Source organism: Podarcis liolepis (assembly GCF_965112155.1).
Source record: "Podarcis liolepis genome assembly, chromosome: 7".
NCBI classification, from domain to species: domain Eukaryota; kingdom Metazoa; phylum Chordata; class Lepidosauria; order Squamata; family Lacertidae; genus Podarcis; species Podarcis liolepis.
The window spans coordinates 59,439,081-59,457,195 of record NC_139561.1 but is presented as its reverse complement, the minus strand read 5'-3'; the positions used below and the strand labels follow the sequence as shown (position 1 = coordinate 59,457,195).

Sequence of the window (18,115 nt, the reverse complement as noted above, 5' to 3'; positions counted from 1 at the left end):
CTGGAGTGAAGACTGTTTTCCTTAACATAACTAGCAGTATCCAGGATCCAATGTGCAAAATGGCATGCATGCTTTTATTTGTGTCTTGCAGTGACCCTGCGAGGTAGGTTAACATCATTTTACTGTTGAAGGGGAATGGAGGCAAAGTACTCCTGACTGAGGACATAGTGTTCTCTTGATGCAGCTGAGGCTTTGAATCTACTCGGCAGTCATAGGTGGGTCGGCACTCTTAACTGCCGGGCAGCACTGCTTTATGCAGTTGGTGGTATAGTTTTAAAAATAAATAAATAAATAAATAAATTACTGATTTTAGAGATGCTTGCATAGAGAGTATTGAATTGAAGGTCCCCACCGTACAATCATAGATCGGGGAATATAAAGGGGTGGGGGATAGAGACAGTTTCACTATTTCCTTTTTTGCCTTAAACTGATGCTAGGATTTGAAATCCTGCCGGAAGAAAAACAGCCACAGTAAATATATGGGCTTCTTAGTTCTTGCTGCAAGAAATAAAAGTTAAACAAGAATTCTGCCTGTTGAAATAACCCAAAAGGTCATAAAAAGTGCCTCTCCTGGATCTAAGTCTAGGTTATACAAGTCTTGTTGCAGCATATGGAGGAGTCTGCTTTACTGACACACCAATCTCATCCTCCTGGTGCAGTTTTTCCTTTTTTTTTTTTGTTTTTGTTTCCATGTAATATAAACTGGAGTGGGAAACTTGTGGTTCTCCGGATGATGTTTGGACTACAGCTCCCATCATCCTTGACAATTGGCCAAGCTTTCTTGGTTTGGTAGGAGCTTGAGTCAAATGCCATCCAAAGGGGCAACAAGTTTCCCTTTCCTGATTTAAATGAACCAAAGGCTCAAGCACAAGCAAAGCAATATAGATGCCTAGACATACACCCTCAAAAGGCTTAGTACAAGTTAAAATTGAATGTGGGGAATGTGTACCGTGTAGGTGCAAGTTCTTGGTTAACATGTTCTTCTAGGGTCCAGCTAAAGTGAAAAAGTTCAAGGAGAGGAGGAGCCAAAAACTGATGCTCTCTGAGCTGTGCTAATGAAGTGGCCCTGCACCCCTTCTTTTATTTCAACCTAATGTTGTGGCTGCTATGAAGTGGCAGATGGGAAGAGGCTGGCTTGTTAATGGAACTGGTGGTGGACCTTCTCTTGCTACTTAATGACATCCTTGTCTCTCAGAATTTGTACTGGTCTGTTGTCATCCTGTGACCGCAGGCTGAGCTGCTGGGGGACGCAAGAGGAACATGGAGTGATCTGATGCCTGGAAGCTGGCCTTTGCAGGAATCCACCTTAGAGCCCACATGGGTCACCAAGGGAGAGGGTGGTGCCACTATAATGTGCTTGGGAGGGGGAACTTCCTCCATGCTGTTCTTGTTCCCAGCTACTGAGGGAGGATTTTCCGGTCAGGTGTGAGAGAGAATTTGGGGTGTGTGGAGAGAGAGATTGTCCTTTTGATGGGAAGTTCTGTGGGTGGGTGGAGGAGATACTATGACCTTTTATGTAGATTTGGAAGCTGAGAAAGAAAACCCACATTATGGTCATTGGGAGGGAAACTGAGGCAAGGAGATGGGGGTTAGGAAGCAGAGTGAGCAAGGGGGGGAAGCCCCAGATACGTCAATTATGCAAATATAAGTGGATTTTAATATATTTGATCTATATGCTGATGTCTCTCTACAATCTTTGTAATACACCCAGCTGATGGTGTGAAATTCCTGTGCCACACAACTCCTACCTATATTCTTTCCCCCCTTGTTAGGAATTCCAGTCAGGCCAGGGCTGATTTTAATATGTCTGTTTATAACTCATAACCATACTGCCTCATCTCAAATACAAGCATATCAACAAATGCAACTGTTGCTCACATTGATTGAGAAATTTAGGTGGGGCTGAATGATGCTCATCCAACAACCAAGCTCTTCTGTTCTCTCACACTCCTAATAAGACGTTAGCTACATGAGGGGCAAATGTACCTTCCCCTACAATCCCAATGATGTGAAAGTAGAGTTGGTCTGCTTTGTTTGCTTTAAAATATGCTTGTAAATATGCAGACTCCTTGAACCTTAAGTATCCAGGTCTGCTTGGTCTGTAAAAAAAATATGTACGATTCCTTTGCCTACTCATCTACCTGTTGTTCTGGAGGCCCGAATAATACCATTTTTGGAACAGGACAAGGCCACTGTGACCAGGACCTGGACTACTGAAAGCATCCGTTCTGAGGATTCCCTCTCTTGCCTTAAGAAATTATGTGACCCATCACATCTCAAAGGACATAATCAGAAATAGATACTTCTTTTAAGGCAGCCCACATGGTGCCCTCCTCAGATGCTATTGCACTGCAGCTCCCATCAACCCTAGCCAGTACTGAATGGTACTGATAGTTGAGGTCCAGTCCAGCAACATCTAGAGGACACCAGGTGGATGAAAGCTGCTTTAAACCTTCCAGCGAGTAATTGTGATGCAACTTTGTTGTGGTGGTAGAAAACTTGGTTTATAACTCTTAGCATGATTTTAAAAAATCAGATGAGTGTGAGGCATAATGTATATGCCGCTTATTTGAGCATCTTGGTGAAGGATCTTATTACAGCTGATATGATTTATCATAGCAGACAAAGCTAGAAATATTTGGGGTGGTTGTTTTTACTATGGAAGTGTCATTTGGCTAATTGGTCATCAGACTGGGACAGAAAACTTATTACTGTATTATTACTGTGTAGAAGACAACAATCTTTTGATAACAAAAAGCCCAAGACCTGTGATTAATAGAATTCCTGCTTGAAGGAAAGGGGACTGCAATCTATAATGTTCCAAGGATTAAGTTAGAGGTTGTTGACAGTCATTTTAGGTTGATACTTGGATTGCTGAGTGATATGGGTGCCATCCCCTGTGGCCACTTTTACCCAGATCCCTTGTAAAAGAAACTGTGTATTCATGTATGCACTTCCTCTCTGTGAGGGAGCGGCCTAATCCAGGGGAAAAGTTGGATCCAGTAGAACTAATCTAGCCCTTGAAAATCTCATAGAGTATTACTGTTCCAGTTTCCTCCTTCAGCTCTGCACTTTTTAAGGAGGGGGTTAGCCATCCATATAACCACAGAACATAAAGAGGCTTCATAGGAGGGTTACTATGTTGGTGAACTGAATTAATGTAGAATGGTGATAATATACTTGAAATTTCCAATTGAAATCTAGAAAAATTATTTCTAGCATAAATAGTCTAGTATATTTAAGGAAACCTAATTCCTACCTAGAAGCTTTATACTGCTATATGGATAAAACTAGACTAATGCACTGCAAAATGCACTTTTGTTTCTCTCTGGGGTTTAAAGAACATATTTATCTGCTCGCCCTTCAGACAGAATAAATCACATTGATGAAAACAACATAATTAGCAAGCAGGATAAAATAAGGGAATGCAATAATAACTGCATTAATCTGATAAGTCTATTGTAGAATTGGTGCTACTTGTGCAACCATGCTTTTTTACTGTCCATATGTTTAATTCAGATTTCCTCATACTGCAGAAAACCTGTTAAGTAAAAAGATGGTCACATTAGAAGTCATGGATGTGGTGGAAGCTTATTAGCATTTTTAAATTTTTATTCATTTATTTTTGAGTGAGTGGTTTGTCACGCCCATTTGCTCCTTGCCTGATCACAACCTTGCAAAGCCCAAACAAGGGCAGCTAGCCTTTTTTCAATTGTTGCGTGTTGGACTCTCATCATTCAGTGTCTCAAGATAGCAACACATGTGAGGGGCTACCCTGGAGACAATAACTGCGGCACATATACATTGGAACTTATATATATATAAGTTATATATATATATAACTTATAGGCACAGGGCACAAAACCACAGCTCGCCCCTATACACGAAGCCAAGCCAAAGCACAACTAAGTGCAGTACAGCCATCTTCCCAGAAAAACTCTTCACAAATTCAAGAGGTCAAGACACGAAGGCTTTAGCAACTAATCCACACCTAATGACCCACCTAAGTGGTACTCAGAATATCACTCAAGAAATCACTCAAGATATCCCTCAAGTAATTAAGGAACAAAAGAAGAAAAGAACACTAGCCTGGGAACTTCCCCTCTGCCCAGAACTTTTGAGGCAATACACCACACCCCTCTACAGTATTTATAGGAACTCAAACACTGAGATCCCGCTCTGTTCCAGTAACAAGAAGCCGAAAGCACCAGCCTGAAGATGACGAGTGAGACCTCGTCGAAACGTCGCCTAGACACCCCAACTTTTACACGGGAAGACACCCGAGGACACCAAAACCTGCATATATATATATATATATATAGCACAGGTCTTCTGTAAGACCTTTTTATCTGAATTTCCGCATGGTTAACTTTCAGTGTTTTAATAATCTAAGGAAGCCTGGCTTGTTTTCAGGCCACGGTAGCAAAGCGACCATTGCCATTGCCAAGGATGAATCTGAACACACGCACAGACGGACGTATGGTCACTCTAATAGGGAGCAAGGTTATCTACCTTCCACGCTTATAAGTACAACCAGATAGCGCATCTGAAACCCTTTTAGCACTTTAAGGGTCAGTGTAAATATTAATTAAGAAAGCTCTCCCTTGCGAGCCGCCGCCCTGCCATTGGGTAAGATCCCTTTCCCTTTGCCACCTTCCTTGTTTGGGGTGGGTGCGTGGAACTAGCCGGGATTTGTTCTCCAGCAAGAAGCCCGGGACCGCATTCGAGAGGATGCTGGGAGTTGTAGTTTTAACGAGGCTGCCTCTAACCCCGCCCCGTTTCCCCCGGAGTGATGCATGCCGGGAGCTGCAGTGCAGCCCAGACTCCCGCCTCGCGTGCCGCTTTTTTCCACCCCATCGAAGTTTCCCAGCATGCTTCTCCCGGCCGCTCCCGCTGATTGGCTGGCGGCGGCTGGCGGCGCATGCGCAATTCTGAGACCCGGGGCCGGAGCTGCGTTCTCGAGCTTTTTGGAACCGCTAAATCCAGACTGGAACCGGGAGGAAGCGCTGGCGGCGGCGACGACTCGTTAAGAAGAGAGTGGCGGCGGAGCAGCAAAAGGGGAAAAGCAAAAGCGAGCAGAGCAGCCCCGTCGGTGCTGGGCGGTGAGTTTGGTAGGACGCGTCATACCTCTGGGCCGTGACGTCAGAGCACTAAGGGTGACGACAACTCTGAGTGAGTGACGTGTTCGTGTGGAGAGCAGGGAGGGCCGCGGTAGCGCCCTTCCCCCGGGGGAGCATGCGTAGTGGGGTCGGCAAGTTGAGGCTGGGGGGGGGGAGTCCCGGGTGGGCCAGGACGGAGGCTGGGACTGGCTGGAAAGGTAGGCAAACTGTATGAGGAGCGGGGCTGGGACTGAGTGGCAGGAGGAGGAGGAGGCCTGTGGGTTTCTATAAGGCCTTCTTTCCCCGCCCGCAAAGTTGCAAAGGTAAACACAGCAGCAACTCAAAATACATAAAAGGAAACTTGCGGCAGCAGCCATGGGCTGGTAAAAGCAGTAAAACCCACGCCGGGTATTTGGGGTGTTTGACTGAGTGGCAAAGAAACGGGGGCTGAGGTCAGTAGACTGCTGAGCTGTGTGCATGGAACAGGGAGAAACAGTAGTGCTGTTTTCTTGAGGGGGCCCTTTGGGGTAGATTTGCCAGGGCTTGGTGTGGGAGGTGAACAGGCAAACATTTGGAGCCAAGCAGGGAGCATCTGGGGCCTGAATTCCCAACTCATGTAATAACAAGGTGTTAGGGCTGAGGGAATAAAAATCATAGGTGGTGTTGAGCTAAGGGAAGGAGGGGTCCCATGAGTTGCTCATGCCCTAAGGCGGTTGTAGTGGGAGCAGGGAAGGTCTGGTCCAAGACAGTTTGGCACCTGAGACAAACCACAAAATGGCACAAAGCTGCCCACAAGAGAAGAGGTGTGTGAAGATCTGCATCAGGAACAAGCGGGAGTCAGGGTGGAAAGGAATAAAGTTCTACATCGGGAACGAGTGGGAGGAGACCAGCAGTGCCTCCTATTCACCACTGCAGAGGCAACGTTGGGGAGGGGGCAGCAATGCATTCCTTGGGGACTGGATCTGCTGTCTCTGTAAACCCTGCCGCCTGAGGTGGCTGCCCCAACTTGCCTCATGGGTGGGCCAGCCCTGGAGTAGGGCTTGGCTGATAAGACAGAGAGGTAAGTCACTTGGTGGGGTTCATGAGAGAACATCTGAGGGCATTTTGTTTTCTTGTAAGGGACTGGCAATGTTCTCTGGGACTCTGTGGAAATGTGCCACATATTTTTTTGCAGAGGAGAGGGGCATAATGGGAATGGGCTAGGAGTTTGAGGTTCCCTCAACTGATAGTGTTCACATGTTAGCTTTTAACAGGCCTCTCTTACCTTGTTTCTGATGGGGATGGGTGTGGCCAGGGCAGGAAGATAAATCAGGGGTGTTTTTAAACCTATGAGAGCAAAGCTCTCCGCTATGCTGAGAGAAAGCAACCATACAAATTGTCCCAAGCTGTAATGAATGATACATGATTTCAGTGACTGCACTAGCGACTATCCTTTCTCCTGAATGTGGTGTTTTCTTACCTAATGACTTTTAATTTCCATTGAAATTGCCAGTCATCCTCTGAACTTAATGCTAAACAGAGGGCCACATTTTTCTTTTACCAGACGCTGTTGGAAGTGGCTTGGAAGGTGACTTACAATGAAGAGCCAAGATGGGGAAAGCAAAGCTGTCCTTCTACCTGCCAGCCCTTCCAAAATGAGTAGTGTGCTGGGGTTGGAAGACTTAGCTGAGGCTCCCATAGTGACTACAGAAAGCTGTGAATGTCCACACCAGCCTGAGCTGTGCAGCTTGAACTCTTTGGTTGACGGAAATGTTGAAAACCCAATGAGTGAGGAGCAGAGTAAGAAAGAGGGTATGTGTTATCATGAGGCCCGTTGCCCTTTCAAATGTTAATTTTTATATCCCTTTACATTTTTCTTCAGCCGTAAGCTGCTAGTGGCATTAAACATTTATTTCCTTTGTCTTTGCACCACCACCGCTAAAAGGGATTGTTGTTTATATTGCATACGTTCTTAAATCTCACAATGCCCATCTTTTCATCGACTGATAATTCTAAAGCCAAAACACATCTGAGGCCATACCATGCTCTCTTCCAGGAAGCGTTGGTCTCCTCTCTTCCCCTCCTCCCCCGTGCTGTAATCCTAATGTACCACCTTTATTCCCAGCACCTTATTTACTAAACACTAGTGTCTACATTGCTAAGAAGTGCAAAAAAAATGACTTTTATATATTTTCAGCGCAATATATGCAGTGGTTTATGTAAAGTGCTTATTTGTTAACTGCTTGAACCTTACCCAGGAAGTTAGTTTTTATGTCAATTTTCTGTTATCAGTTTCCAGGCCTTATTTTACAGGGAAAAACCAGCTCTTTTCTTCTATGCTGTTAGTAAAATGTCTAGCACATTAAGAGCAGAATATTTTGAAATATTTTATGCTACTCTAGTAGACTCTATAAACTTTGCACAATGATCTGAAACACAATAACATTTGATATTATTTAGCTAGTAAAATCCTTCTCTCCAGTTTGCACATGTTCACACATTTAATATCTTGCGTATTAATGTTAAATAGTGTTGTTCATTTATTCCTTTTGCAGCACTTTTGGTGGATGAGGCTGTATCCCAGCCCCACCAACCGGTTACCTGTGATGTCTCTGAAGAGCTAAGCAGACAACTAGAGGACATTCTGAACACATATTGCCTGGATACAAACCAGGAAGGACCAGGAGATGACAATGGGCAGAGTGAACCTGTAGAGATGGATGAGGCAGAAAAGTGCCGGAGTGAGTCCCCAAGGAATGGCGAGCAGGAGCAGAGTTGCCCTGAGATGAATGGAGAGAAAGAGGGACCCAGAGGGACCATTGATGAAGGCGGCGAGCGGGATCAGAAACGAGCCCAAGAAAAAAAGAAAGCTAAGGGGCTTGGTAGGTGGTTCCTTCCTGATAGTGCTCTTCTCTGCTGTCCCATCCTCAGTTTATGTCCTAATCCTAAACGCAGTTGCCCTTGCTAAAGAGTAATCACATACTGTTGCAATCTCTTCATGGGCCTCTGGTCTCTCTGCCTGCTGTGCTCTGATGTTGGAATAGTCATGCCAGGGCTGTTGTGGCTGGTATTGACTCAACTACTTTCTGTTACAGACATTCTGGACTGCCTAAGTTCAGATTGTAGAGTGCTTAAGGCAGAGATTTTTCACATTATGATGACTGAAAAAATATAATGTGAGCTGGCTGCTCTCTGGAAAATGCCCTTTGTTAAAGAGCAAGGAGGCAGGCAGGAAAGTGTATAGCAGAGACCAGTCTACATCCTGCCTCCCCACCCCGATCTACAAGCTTATAGAAAACTGTTAGTAATTTCCACAGTCTACAGGTTTCTAGTTGCTTAGATTCTTTTGGTCTCAAACTCTTCACCCCCTAGTTCTTTTCATTGTGATCTGAAGATGTGTCTATATTATCCTTTGTGTTCCAGGCAAGGAGATCACGTTGTTAATGCAGACCCTCAACACTCTCAGCACATCTGAGGAGAAACTGACAGCCCTCTGCAAGAAGTATGCTGAACTGGTCAGTGTCTGGCAACGTGAGAGGGAGGGATGCTTCAGTGGGGTATTAGTGCAGGAGGCAACAGGAGAGGGCTTATTCTGAAAGTGAGAGCTTATCTCTGAGGAAACCAGATGCCAGGGGCAGGGTGTGCATGCTTTTCCTTTGAATCTTGTATGGTTTGTTGTGGGTCATAACAGGTTCAGAACAAGTGGGACTCCATCACGCAACTCGTCTGCTAAAGCCAATACATATGCTATTATAGTCTGGTGCAAGTGTAGGTTAAACGTTGGGGATGTGCGTGCCATATCCAAATCCCACTTAACCGCCTGGCCCTTCATAAGGGGCAAACTTTGTCTTCAAGGGACTGGGGAGTTTTTCATAGGGATCATAGATAAAGTAGTTTGTCTATGATGAGGAATGCAAAACACCCAGGCAGCAGAGTGCTCCCTCCTTTTGTACTAGGAGACTCTTTCAGAAACCTTTATGGCCAAGCAGAAGTGCTCAACAGGCTTCTAGCAGTGCCTTGCCTCTTGGGAATCCTAAACTAAACCGCAGGCAGCAGTATGCTTATTGCCAGGTTGCTGCCAGTGCTGGCAGGATGGGTGGGGAGGAGTTGTAGAGCAGGCCTTCCCAAACCACTGGTAAAGGAGGCTTTACCAGAAGATTTACCAGTTAAGGGGTTAAGAGAGCTGCCTTAGACCTGTGAAATACCTAAAACACTTTAGGCACAAGTGGCTCCAGTTTTAGGATTCACACATTGTTCACTGACCAAGAGTACTTCTGCTAATGGCTTCCAGTGGCAGTTATCTCTTACCCCTGATTGTAATAGGGGGTTATTGTTCAGGTTCATCTCTGCCCCAGTTTGTTCACCAAACCCACAGTGTCAGGTGTAATGCATATCAATCCACTGACAATTTAGACAATCTCAACTGACCTTCTTTGGAGTTTCATCGTCTTTGCAATGTCCAATCTATGGCAAAATATCTGCAATGCCATGCTTCCAACTCAATATGCTTGTTAAACTGCGGGGTCCAGAACTGGACACAGTGCTCCCGGTGGGGTCAGACCAAGTCAAAATAAAGTGGTACTATTAACTTTCCTTGATCTGGACACTATTTAACGTTGTTATGTGAATTTGACAGAAGCTTCCTCATGATGAAATGCAGGATACCCTCAGCTTTGAACAGTAAGGTCTGAAGGGGGCTTACAAGTCTGTTTGCCTAAGTGGCACAAACACCCTTCAGATCTTGATGCCCAACACTGCATTGTGCTGCTTGCATTCTTAAGATTTTATAATAACTGAAAAGGACTGCAGAGGTAGAATACATGAGAGTCCCAACAATTAGAGTTGCATCCAGGGAAGAAGGCTGCCCACTGGGACTTGGGTGGCTGATCTCTCTTGTGGCTCAGGGATCTGCCTATCCAAATTCATTGGCCTTTAGCCTAGTCAGAAAAAGAGTGCTGTATTTCTAGCACAGAAGGGCCACCCAGGATGATGCATCCCTCCACCATGTTGCTTCAGTACTAGTTTTCCCTCTTCTCCCCTCTCTGTCCTTATTGCTCATATGTTTGGGAACCCTCATTTTACTGCTATGTGGGTACCATTCCTTATGCCTGTCCTGGTCTGCTTCTCTTTGTCCTGCCAGCTGGAGGAGCACAGAAACTCTCAGAAGCAAATGAAAATCCTTCAGAAGAAGCAGACCCAGTTGGTGCAGGAGAAGGATCATCTATGGAGCGAGCACAGCAAGGCCATCTTGGCCCGCAGCAAGCTGGAGAGCCTGTGCCGGGAGCTCCAGAGGCACAACCGCACCCTCAAGGCAAGTGAGGCACAACCTGTAGGTAGCCTCTCCCCCACCCTCATCAAAGCCCCGGGTGCTGTACCAGTGTCATGTGCAGGCCTCTCGGCCAGAGACCTGTGTGACACTGCTGCACCTTTGGGGTCAAAAGAAAGCCTATCCAAGCAGCGTAGTTCAGCCTAAGAAGGGAGATAACATTGTTGTGGGGGCAGCTCCCGGCTTGCCATACTGGATGTCTTAGGTTGCCCTTTTGGCTGATTTTAAATGATCACAGTGGAGCCCCCAGTCTGTGACTTTGTAGACAAATTGGTTGGGGGGGGCAGGATCAGGGAAGAAGGAAGAATATAACAGCTTCTGAATTGGATTTCAGCAGGTGTTTTCCAATAAGGGATGATAAATAATTTCTTTTCTCCAGCGAGCCAGTCCCTTTTTATCTAAGCTCTGCCTACTGTGACTTTCAGCCATTCCCTTTTCCATCACTGCCACTGAACAGAAGCCCTTTAAGGGGGGTGCCAAGTATCCCCACCCGGAGAGCCTTCTGCCCGCAGGAGTCCTCATTCTCGCCCTTCTTCTGCCCCCTGATTTTCACATGTTCTTTCCAACCTGCCTCTCTAGGAAGAAGGTGTCCAAAGAGCCCGGGAGGAAGAAGAGAAGCGTAAGGAGGTGACATCCCACTTCCAGGTGACCCTCAACGATATCCAGCTGCAGATGGAGCAGCACAACGAGCGCAACTCCAAGCTACGCCAGGAGAATATGGAGCTAGCCGAGAGACTGAAGAAACTCATTGAGCAGTATGAGTTGCGAGAGGAGGTGTGCAGCCCACAGTGAGCGGTGGGGTGTGCATTGTGACTGGGGGGTGAGGGGCGACTGGAATGTTGGGGAGGTAGGGAGGAGAAGTATCCCCAAATCTCTGCAGCCTTAGTCTTATGATAAGAATTTACTTCTACGCCACCTTTTTGTTACCCAAGTGAGGGAACAGCTTTTAAATAAAACACAGAACCAAGGGAATTACAGCAAGCTTCAGCAGATCCAGTTAGGGACCCAGAGTTCATATTGCAAATGTCTCACTTTATCATTGTTTCCCTAGCAACCAGGCCTTTGACAGGGTTGTTGACATTCCTGTCCCTATCTGTTCCTTGGAACCTTTCAAGGGGGTGCCGGATTTCACTCTAGTGCTAACTCAAAACAGACACGGCAAAACACCCTAAGTGACCTTTTATGCCACTTTCAGGGTCAGATAGGAAAGGAATGCAGCTACTAGGAGTCATAAAATGCAGGCACACAGGAATCATTCATGGATGCATTCTAGCCAAAGGTTAAATGCAATTATTGAAACATTTCTAAAATCAAAAATATGCATTTGGGGTCTCTGGTTTTTACATCAGTCTCATAAGTGTGCTGGCTGGGGCTGATGGGACTTGTAATCCAAAGCATCTGGAGGCATCAGGTTTGGGAAGGCTGGAATAGATTATGTTGAGCTAGATGGCCCAAGGGTCTGACTTTGTATTAGACAGTTTCCTGTGCTCGTTGTAGCAAGTGCCCTGTTGGCAGCTGAAAACACACCGTTTTGATACCTGAGTCTGCACGCTGGCTTTAAACTGACCTGTCCTATGCAGGCCCCCAAATTAAAATGCTTTCACTTTCAGAAAAAAACCAAAACATTGCAGCTTTTTTCTTGTATGCCAGAGGCAACCTCCCCATGAGTGATTGCTTTCTTTTGGCTAACGTGACTTGTAAAAATAAAAGTGATATTTGTGTCTTGGTATTGCTCTTGCATTTGCCAGAAGCGGCTGCTGCTGACGACTGACAGCCTGTTTTGTCTTTCCATTGGCAGCACATCGACAAGGTCTTTAAACACAAGGACCTGCAGCAGCAGCTGGTGGATGCCAAGCTCCAGCAGGCCCAGGAGATGCTGAAGGAGGCTGAGGACAGGCATCAGCGGGAGAAAGACTTTGTGAGTCTTGCTCAAATGGTCCAAGGAGAAGCCCCAGTCTGGCTGCTGCAGCTGAGCATCTCTTAGGAGGAGAGCTGCATCCAAGCTAGGGAGTCCTTTCCCCTCCTCCTGGATTCTTTGATATTCCTCAGAGCTGCATCAGGCCCTGCTTGCCTCTTAACTGATCCTCTAAACATGGAGTGGAGGGAAGTTCCAGGCTGCAGGGCGCTGTTCTCCTGCAGTGGTGGTGGTGGTGGTGGTGGTGGTGGTGGTGGGGAGTTAATTTCTCTTACTCCATTGCCTTCCCCCTGTTCCTTCTCTCTTGCACAGCTATTGAAGGAAGCCGTGGAGTCCCAGAGGATGTGCGAGTTGATGAAGCAACAGGAAACACATCTCAAGGAGCAGGTGTGTGCGTGGGTGGCACTCTTCTCTCTCTGCCCCCCCCCCCTTGCTATAGTTCACATTTTCTATACAAAATCCACTTTCTTAGAATGGGGAAACAAATTTCCTTCTTGTGACCTGCTGGAAGGACCAGTTGGTCACAACAGGGGCATGGCTAAAGGAACAGTTGCTTCCTCCAAACCTAAATTGGGCTGGAATGTTGTTAGGCACTTAAGATGGTTTCATTTGAGTTCCCAGCTGAGTCCTGAGTAGCTCCCTCTTCCTACCCAACCTCTGTACTTGCAGTGTTTTCAGTAAATGGTGCTTGAAGAATGTCTGCATGTGTGTGTGTGTGAGAGAGAGAGAGAGAGAGAGCGCACTTCCCTTTCTCTTACTCAGCCCTGATCTAAAGAAAGAGTTGTAGATGTTAACTCTTTTCCTTCCCTCCTCTTTTCCAGCTGGCCCTCTACACAGCAAAGTTTGAGGAGTTTCAGAACACACTATCCAAAAGCAGTGAAGTGTTCACAACCTTCAAGCAAGAAATGGAGAAGGTACTGTATGTCCGTGCTGCTTTCATGTGCTGTGGGAGGAGTAAGGTAAAGGTAAAGGTACCCCTGCCCGAACGGGCCAGTCTTGACAGACTCTGGGGTTTGTGCGCCCATCTCACATCTATAGGCCGGGGGCCAGCGCTGTCCGGAGACACTTCCGGGTCACGTGGCCAGCGTGACAAAGCTGCATCTGGGAGGAGTAGCTCTGACTTATATTGTCACTCCTATTGAACAACGCTTAAATTCTGAAGTGCCCATCCCTTTGAGCTGCTGCCTTGGGAGGGGAGGACAGCCCCTGAACTGTTTCTCTGCAAGTGTCCCAGGACCGACTGACTTTCGCTGTTTTTTCCTTCCTTGCTACAACCCTATAGATGACAAAGAAGATTAAGAAGCTGGAGAAAGAGACCACAATGTACAGATCCCGCTGGGAAAGCAGCAACAAGGCCCTTTTGGAAATGGCAGAAGAGGTAACGTCACTCCTGCCTTACCCACATTGACTTCTCTAGGGGAAACAGGAGCTTCAGGGTTAAATGCATAGCCAGACAGGCCGCAGAAATTCCTATGAGGGATTGAAACTGTGCCCACCCCTTCAAATCTTTGAAATCCTCAAGGTTCTAAATAGTGTTCAAAAAAATCAGATTTTCTGGAAGATTATGTTCATTTCCCCCCTGACTCTGCACTCAGTAGAGAATAATAAATATTGGCAGATCCAGTACAAGATGCTGCTGCCTCTGCAGTTTTAGAGATGAGCTTGGAAATGCTGAGCAACCTTTTGCTGAAGTCTCGACTTGTAGATGGCCTGTGCGTAGTTTTTCAGTCCTTGGAAGCATCCTCCTCAAAGAGTGTGCCACTCTTTGAAGAAGAAAAAAAGGCATTTTGGTGAAATCACAAATCCTCTCCATCAGAAGAAACCTCTCTTGCTCTCTCACTTCCTTAGTTTTGCTCTTGGCATTCCGTGCTCTTGAGTCAGGATTCTTTTCAACAAGCCTTTGAGTTTTTGTTCTTGCTCTTTGCCTGGCGCTCAGTCCTGGCTTTGGAGTTGGGCGCTGGCCAGTTGACAGAAAGGCAACCCAGGAATGGTGCCCTTGTTTTTGTTCTTCATTGCTGGCTGGGACTAGAAGCTCCAGGCCAACCTCGATGCCACAGTGAGTTGGAGTGGAGCGGAAAGAAGCAGGGATATGCACTTCCCTGTCCTTGTACTTGGAAGTTTCTTCTTCCAGAGCACACATTGCACTCCTTGCTGTGGGGCTTCTACACCCAGTGGTACAAGGAGGGGAGGGTGTGGCTGAGGGTTAGGTAGTCTCTGGTCCAGAGCTGGCCTGTAAGCTGGTTAAGGACATTTCCCATCTTAATGAACAAGCAGCTTTCCTAACGTCTTAGCAGCTGAATTTAAGCAACTTATTTTTCATGACCTCTTCTGTACCTTGGCAAGCAGGCAGAACCTGGCCCTGAAATTGATTTTGTTTCCCCCTTGCAGAAAACTCTCCGGGACAAAGAACTGGAAGGGCTCCAAGTGAAAATCCAGCGCCTGGAGAAGCTCTGCCGGGCCCTGCAGACAGAGCGCAATGACCTGAACAAGAAGGTGCAGGACCTGTGTGCCCTTGTGCCTCCCGCTGCCAGCACGGACCTCCAGGGACCACCAAAGGACCCATCCCAAGGCAGCTCAGAGGAGCTGGCACCTCAGGGCACCACCGTGGAGGAGTGCCTTGCCCTGGCACAGGCGGTGTGCTGCACGGGACCAGCCGAGAGGTTTGGGGAGCCAAGCATAGGAGGAGCCCCTGCTCGGGAAAAGATGGATGAAGCTGCTGTCTCTCTTGAGTAAAGATGGAGGAAGGGGGAGAGGCGGGCATACCTCTCCAGAGACTGGGCCCCAGGCCTGGGGTGACAAAGCTCAGTCCCCCACCCCCCAGGCACTTAAGGTGTTCCAGTTTAAGTTTGAAGGCGTTTTTCTTTTCTTTTTTGCTTTATAAAAATTATCTCACTATATATTACACGATATGATGTGCAGGGCAACTCCCACTTTTTATATATAGGCCTAGGAACTAGATTGAACCACATCCTTGTGTGTCGTGTGAACATCTCTAAGTGTGTGGCAGTTTCACCAAAATACCTTCTGAAGTATGGGCGTGGGGGAATCTTGCCAACCATAATCCTATTCCCCTCCCCCAAACTCAGTTTGGCTGCTACATCTCACTGTGGGTGCTATGCTATGAATGCAGATTTAGGAGGTTGGCATCATGGGGCCCTTTGGAGGATTTGTTTATTTTTCTCATATACTGACCAGACCCAGAGGCTTAAAACCAGAACAGGAGACTCAAGAGTTTGCTATCTAGTAGGTTATTTTTAGCATGTAGATTCCCCCAGGAAAGCGGAGAATAAAATAGGTGTGACTTTGCTTCCTGGGGACAAGAGACTGAGAGCCCTGTTGGTTTGAGGAGAGGGTGGGTGGGGAGCATCCTCTCTAGGACTTTGCTACTTCCAGAATCTATGTTTCAACAGCCTTACGACTTCACCGTTGCCTCTATGCTTATACACGCACAAGTGTATGTATTAAAGATTTAATCCAAAGGTTTTCCTTCCTTAAGTGTTTTGCACATGATGAGCACCCGTGCACATGGTTGCGTGTGGGGAATGCTCTGGGGGTGGGGCGGGCAGGGGGCGTGAATCCCCCGCATGTGTTATATACTCCTCTTTGGGATACTTTGGTTCTAAACGTCCTTCACAGTCCCAGAGGCTCAGGGAGACAAACCCTAACCTCCCAGGCAGCAAAGCCCAGTAACTAGAAACAAACTTAACACACATCAGGAGCTGCCTGGAGATTGTCCTCCATGACTGGACTCCTGTTTCCTTTTCTTAACAGCACTTTTCCTTGGGCCACCTTGTCTACACAGCTCCATGTCAGTAAAAAAGAGGTTTCCTATTTAGTCCTCAGTGCTGCCATGGCTAGTTTAAACGCATAGAGGCTTTTTCTGTTTGTGATTTCAATTTCTGCTGCTTCTTGGGCTTAAAACCCAACTACAGACTTCTTTGTGTTTTAGTAGCTGCTGCCTTTGCTTTTAAAACTCTGCATCCCTCCTCGCTGGGACCATTATTAGCCTTTATTGTAATTCCTGTCTTGCTGAGCTGCCGATTCCTCAGTTAGCTGTGTTTTGAGCTGTTGAGTGTTGGTGTTTGGGAACAGCTGTGGGCAGGCACCATTCAGGCCCAGCCCTATAGACTTCAAACACTCTGTGTTAAAGGAAGTTGGGCTTTAGGAAACAGTATTAGCGATGCATTTTGTATGATCTGACTTCTCACCCAGGTTGGCAGGTTTCTTGCAGAGCTGTTTTGCTTCCTTGTTTCTCTTACTGGACGTAGTGATTTCATCAAAGCTTGGGGTGACATCCAGCATCGCACCAGCAGATATGGCAGGACTTCGCCTTTGTTACATCCCCTCTCCCCACGTACACCCAATCTGCTCTGGAGGGTCCCTCAACCTTTGAGCAATTTCAAGGGTGCATAGGGGGCTGGGGTGGCGGTAGGGGTGGGGAGAGCAAGTCTATGCTATGAATGGGCCACCTCCCATCCTTTTCCTTGTACTTTGCAGGGCTTGGCCAAAAGCTGATGAATGTAAATGGGAGATAGAACTTTACTCTTGGAGTGGGACAGAACTGAACACTGAGATGTTTCAAGAAAACCTTCCAATTTTTTTTAATGCAGTGGTACAGGCAATATCTAGATCTGTTATATATATATATCTTTGTATCCAATACAAATGAACATAAACTTGACTGCATGTCTGTGCTCCTTTTTTCTCCGCTACCATCATGGATATTGAGGCAGGCTATTGAGCTTGGCACACAGCACCAATTTCCAGATGTCCGTCCCAATTCACTATAAAGGGTATTTTGGCCCTTTTCAAGGGACTTGGGACAGTTTTTGTATCACTTTCATGTGTACTGTAAGCGGTGAAAATGGGTCTGGGAAATATTTTTAACTTGCTTAGCTTCAAAATCATTTTTTGGTTAGGATTCAGAGTTAAAACCAATGTAGTGCTTTAGAGGGAGTGTTAGACTTCTTAAGCATTAACACCAAACCTTCAGGTCCCAGTTCAAGAAGACAACTCCGATTTTTTTTATTGGTCTAGAACAGGGGTCTGCAACCTTTAAGACAAAAAGAGCCACTTGGACCCGTTTCTGAAGGGGAAAAAACTGGGAGTCGCAAAACCATTACTACATTTAAAACAAATATAACACTGCATATATTATTTCTTACCTTAATGTCCGATCTGACAGCGGGTGGGAAGGTGACGTCAGGACGGTGTGTGACTAACGCACGCACCGCCCCCATGCGACGTCACAGCCAGTACAGCGCCCGCCACAGTGGGGAGTGTCGGGGCGCACAATGCGCCTCCTCCTCTTGCTAGTATCCGCCCCGGAGCCGCAGCAAAGGTGTAAAAGAGCCACATGCGGCTCAGGAGCCGCGGGTTGCAGACCCCTGGTCTAGAACACTGAAGACTGAAGTTACAACAGGTCTTCCTAATTTGTATTATAATTTAAGTGGAACTCTAGCTACATTTTAAAAAAGGAAACCATGGAGCCGTGAGGGACCTCAAAGACCATCCAATGTACTGTTACAGCAGCCTTGTGTGGGCCATCCAGCTTCTGTTTAAAAACCTCTTAACCAAAAAGAGTGTCCACCACGGTTCCAGGATTGAATATCTAGCGCTGTTAGCATGGCAAGTTCTTCCCAATGCTTTGCTGAAACCATGTAATTTTGAATGAACTGGTGCGGATTCGACTGTGGAATGTGGGGTAACCTGACACCCTTCTAATTCTGACCACTGGCCAGGACCGATTTTGAGTTGGGTCCAACAAAATCTGGAACACGGGTGTAGTAGCACCCA

At 46.6% G+C, this 18,115-nt stretch overlaps 1 protein-coding gene across 5 annotated transcripts; it reads left to right on the top strand.

The window, feature by feature from the left end:
- Positions 1 to 4,322: 4,322 nt before the first annotated feature.
- TXLNA (taxilin alpha) lies at positions 4,323 to 17,000 on the top strand. Of its 5 annotated transcripts, none has more exons than XM_083512486.1 (11): positions 4,323 to 5,102; positions 6,643 to 6,890; positions 7,634 to 7,960; positions 8,502 to 8,593; positions 10,219 to 10,389; positions 10,984 to 11,178; positions 12,203 to 12,322; positions 12,632 to 12,706; positions 13,141 to 13,233; positions 13,602 to 13,697; positions 14,708 to 17,000. In XM_083512486.1, the coding sequence occupies exons 2-11, from the start codon at positions 6,677 to 6,679 to the stop codon at positions 15,050 to 15,052; spliced, it is 1,728 nt and encodes a 575-aa protein (XP_083368612.1). In that variant the 5' UTR covers positions 4,323 to 5,102; positions 6,643 to 6,676; the 3' UTR covers positions 15,053 to 17,000. The 5 variants fall into 5 exon arrangements, with proteins under 5 accessions (XP_083368612.1, XP_083368616.1, XP_083368614.1 ...); XM_083512490.1 differs by having other exon boundaries at positions 4,920 to 5,102; positions 10,219 to 10,393; positions 10,988 to 11,178; XM_083512488.1 differs by having other exon boundaries at positions 4,934 to 5,172.
- Positions 17,001 to 18,115: the final 1,115 nt, after the last annotated feature.

Coding starts and splice junctions, on each gene's coding strand:
- TXLNA (XM_083512486.1), top strand. CDS start 6,677: ATGAAGAGCCAAGATGGGGAAAGCAAAGCTGTCCTTCTACCTGCCAGC. Junction 12,323..12,631: donor ATCAGCGGGAGAAAGACTTT/GTGAGTCTTGCT, acceptor TCTCTTGCACAG/CTATTGAAGGAAGCCGTGGA. Junction 13,698..14,707: donor TTTTGGAAATGGCAGAAGAG/GTAACGTCACTC, acceptor TCCCCCTTGCAG/AAAACTCTCCGGGACAAAGA.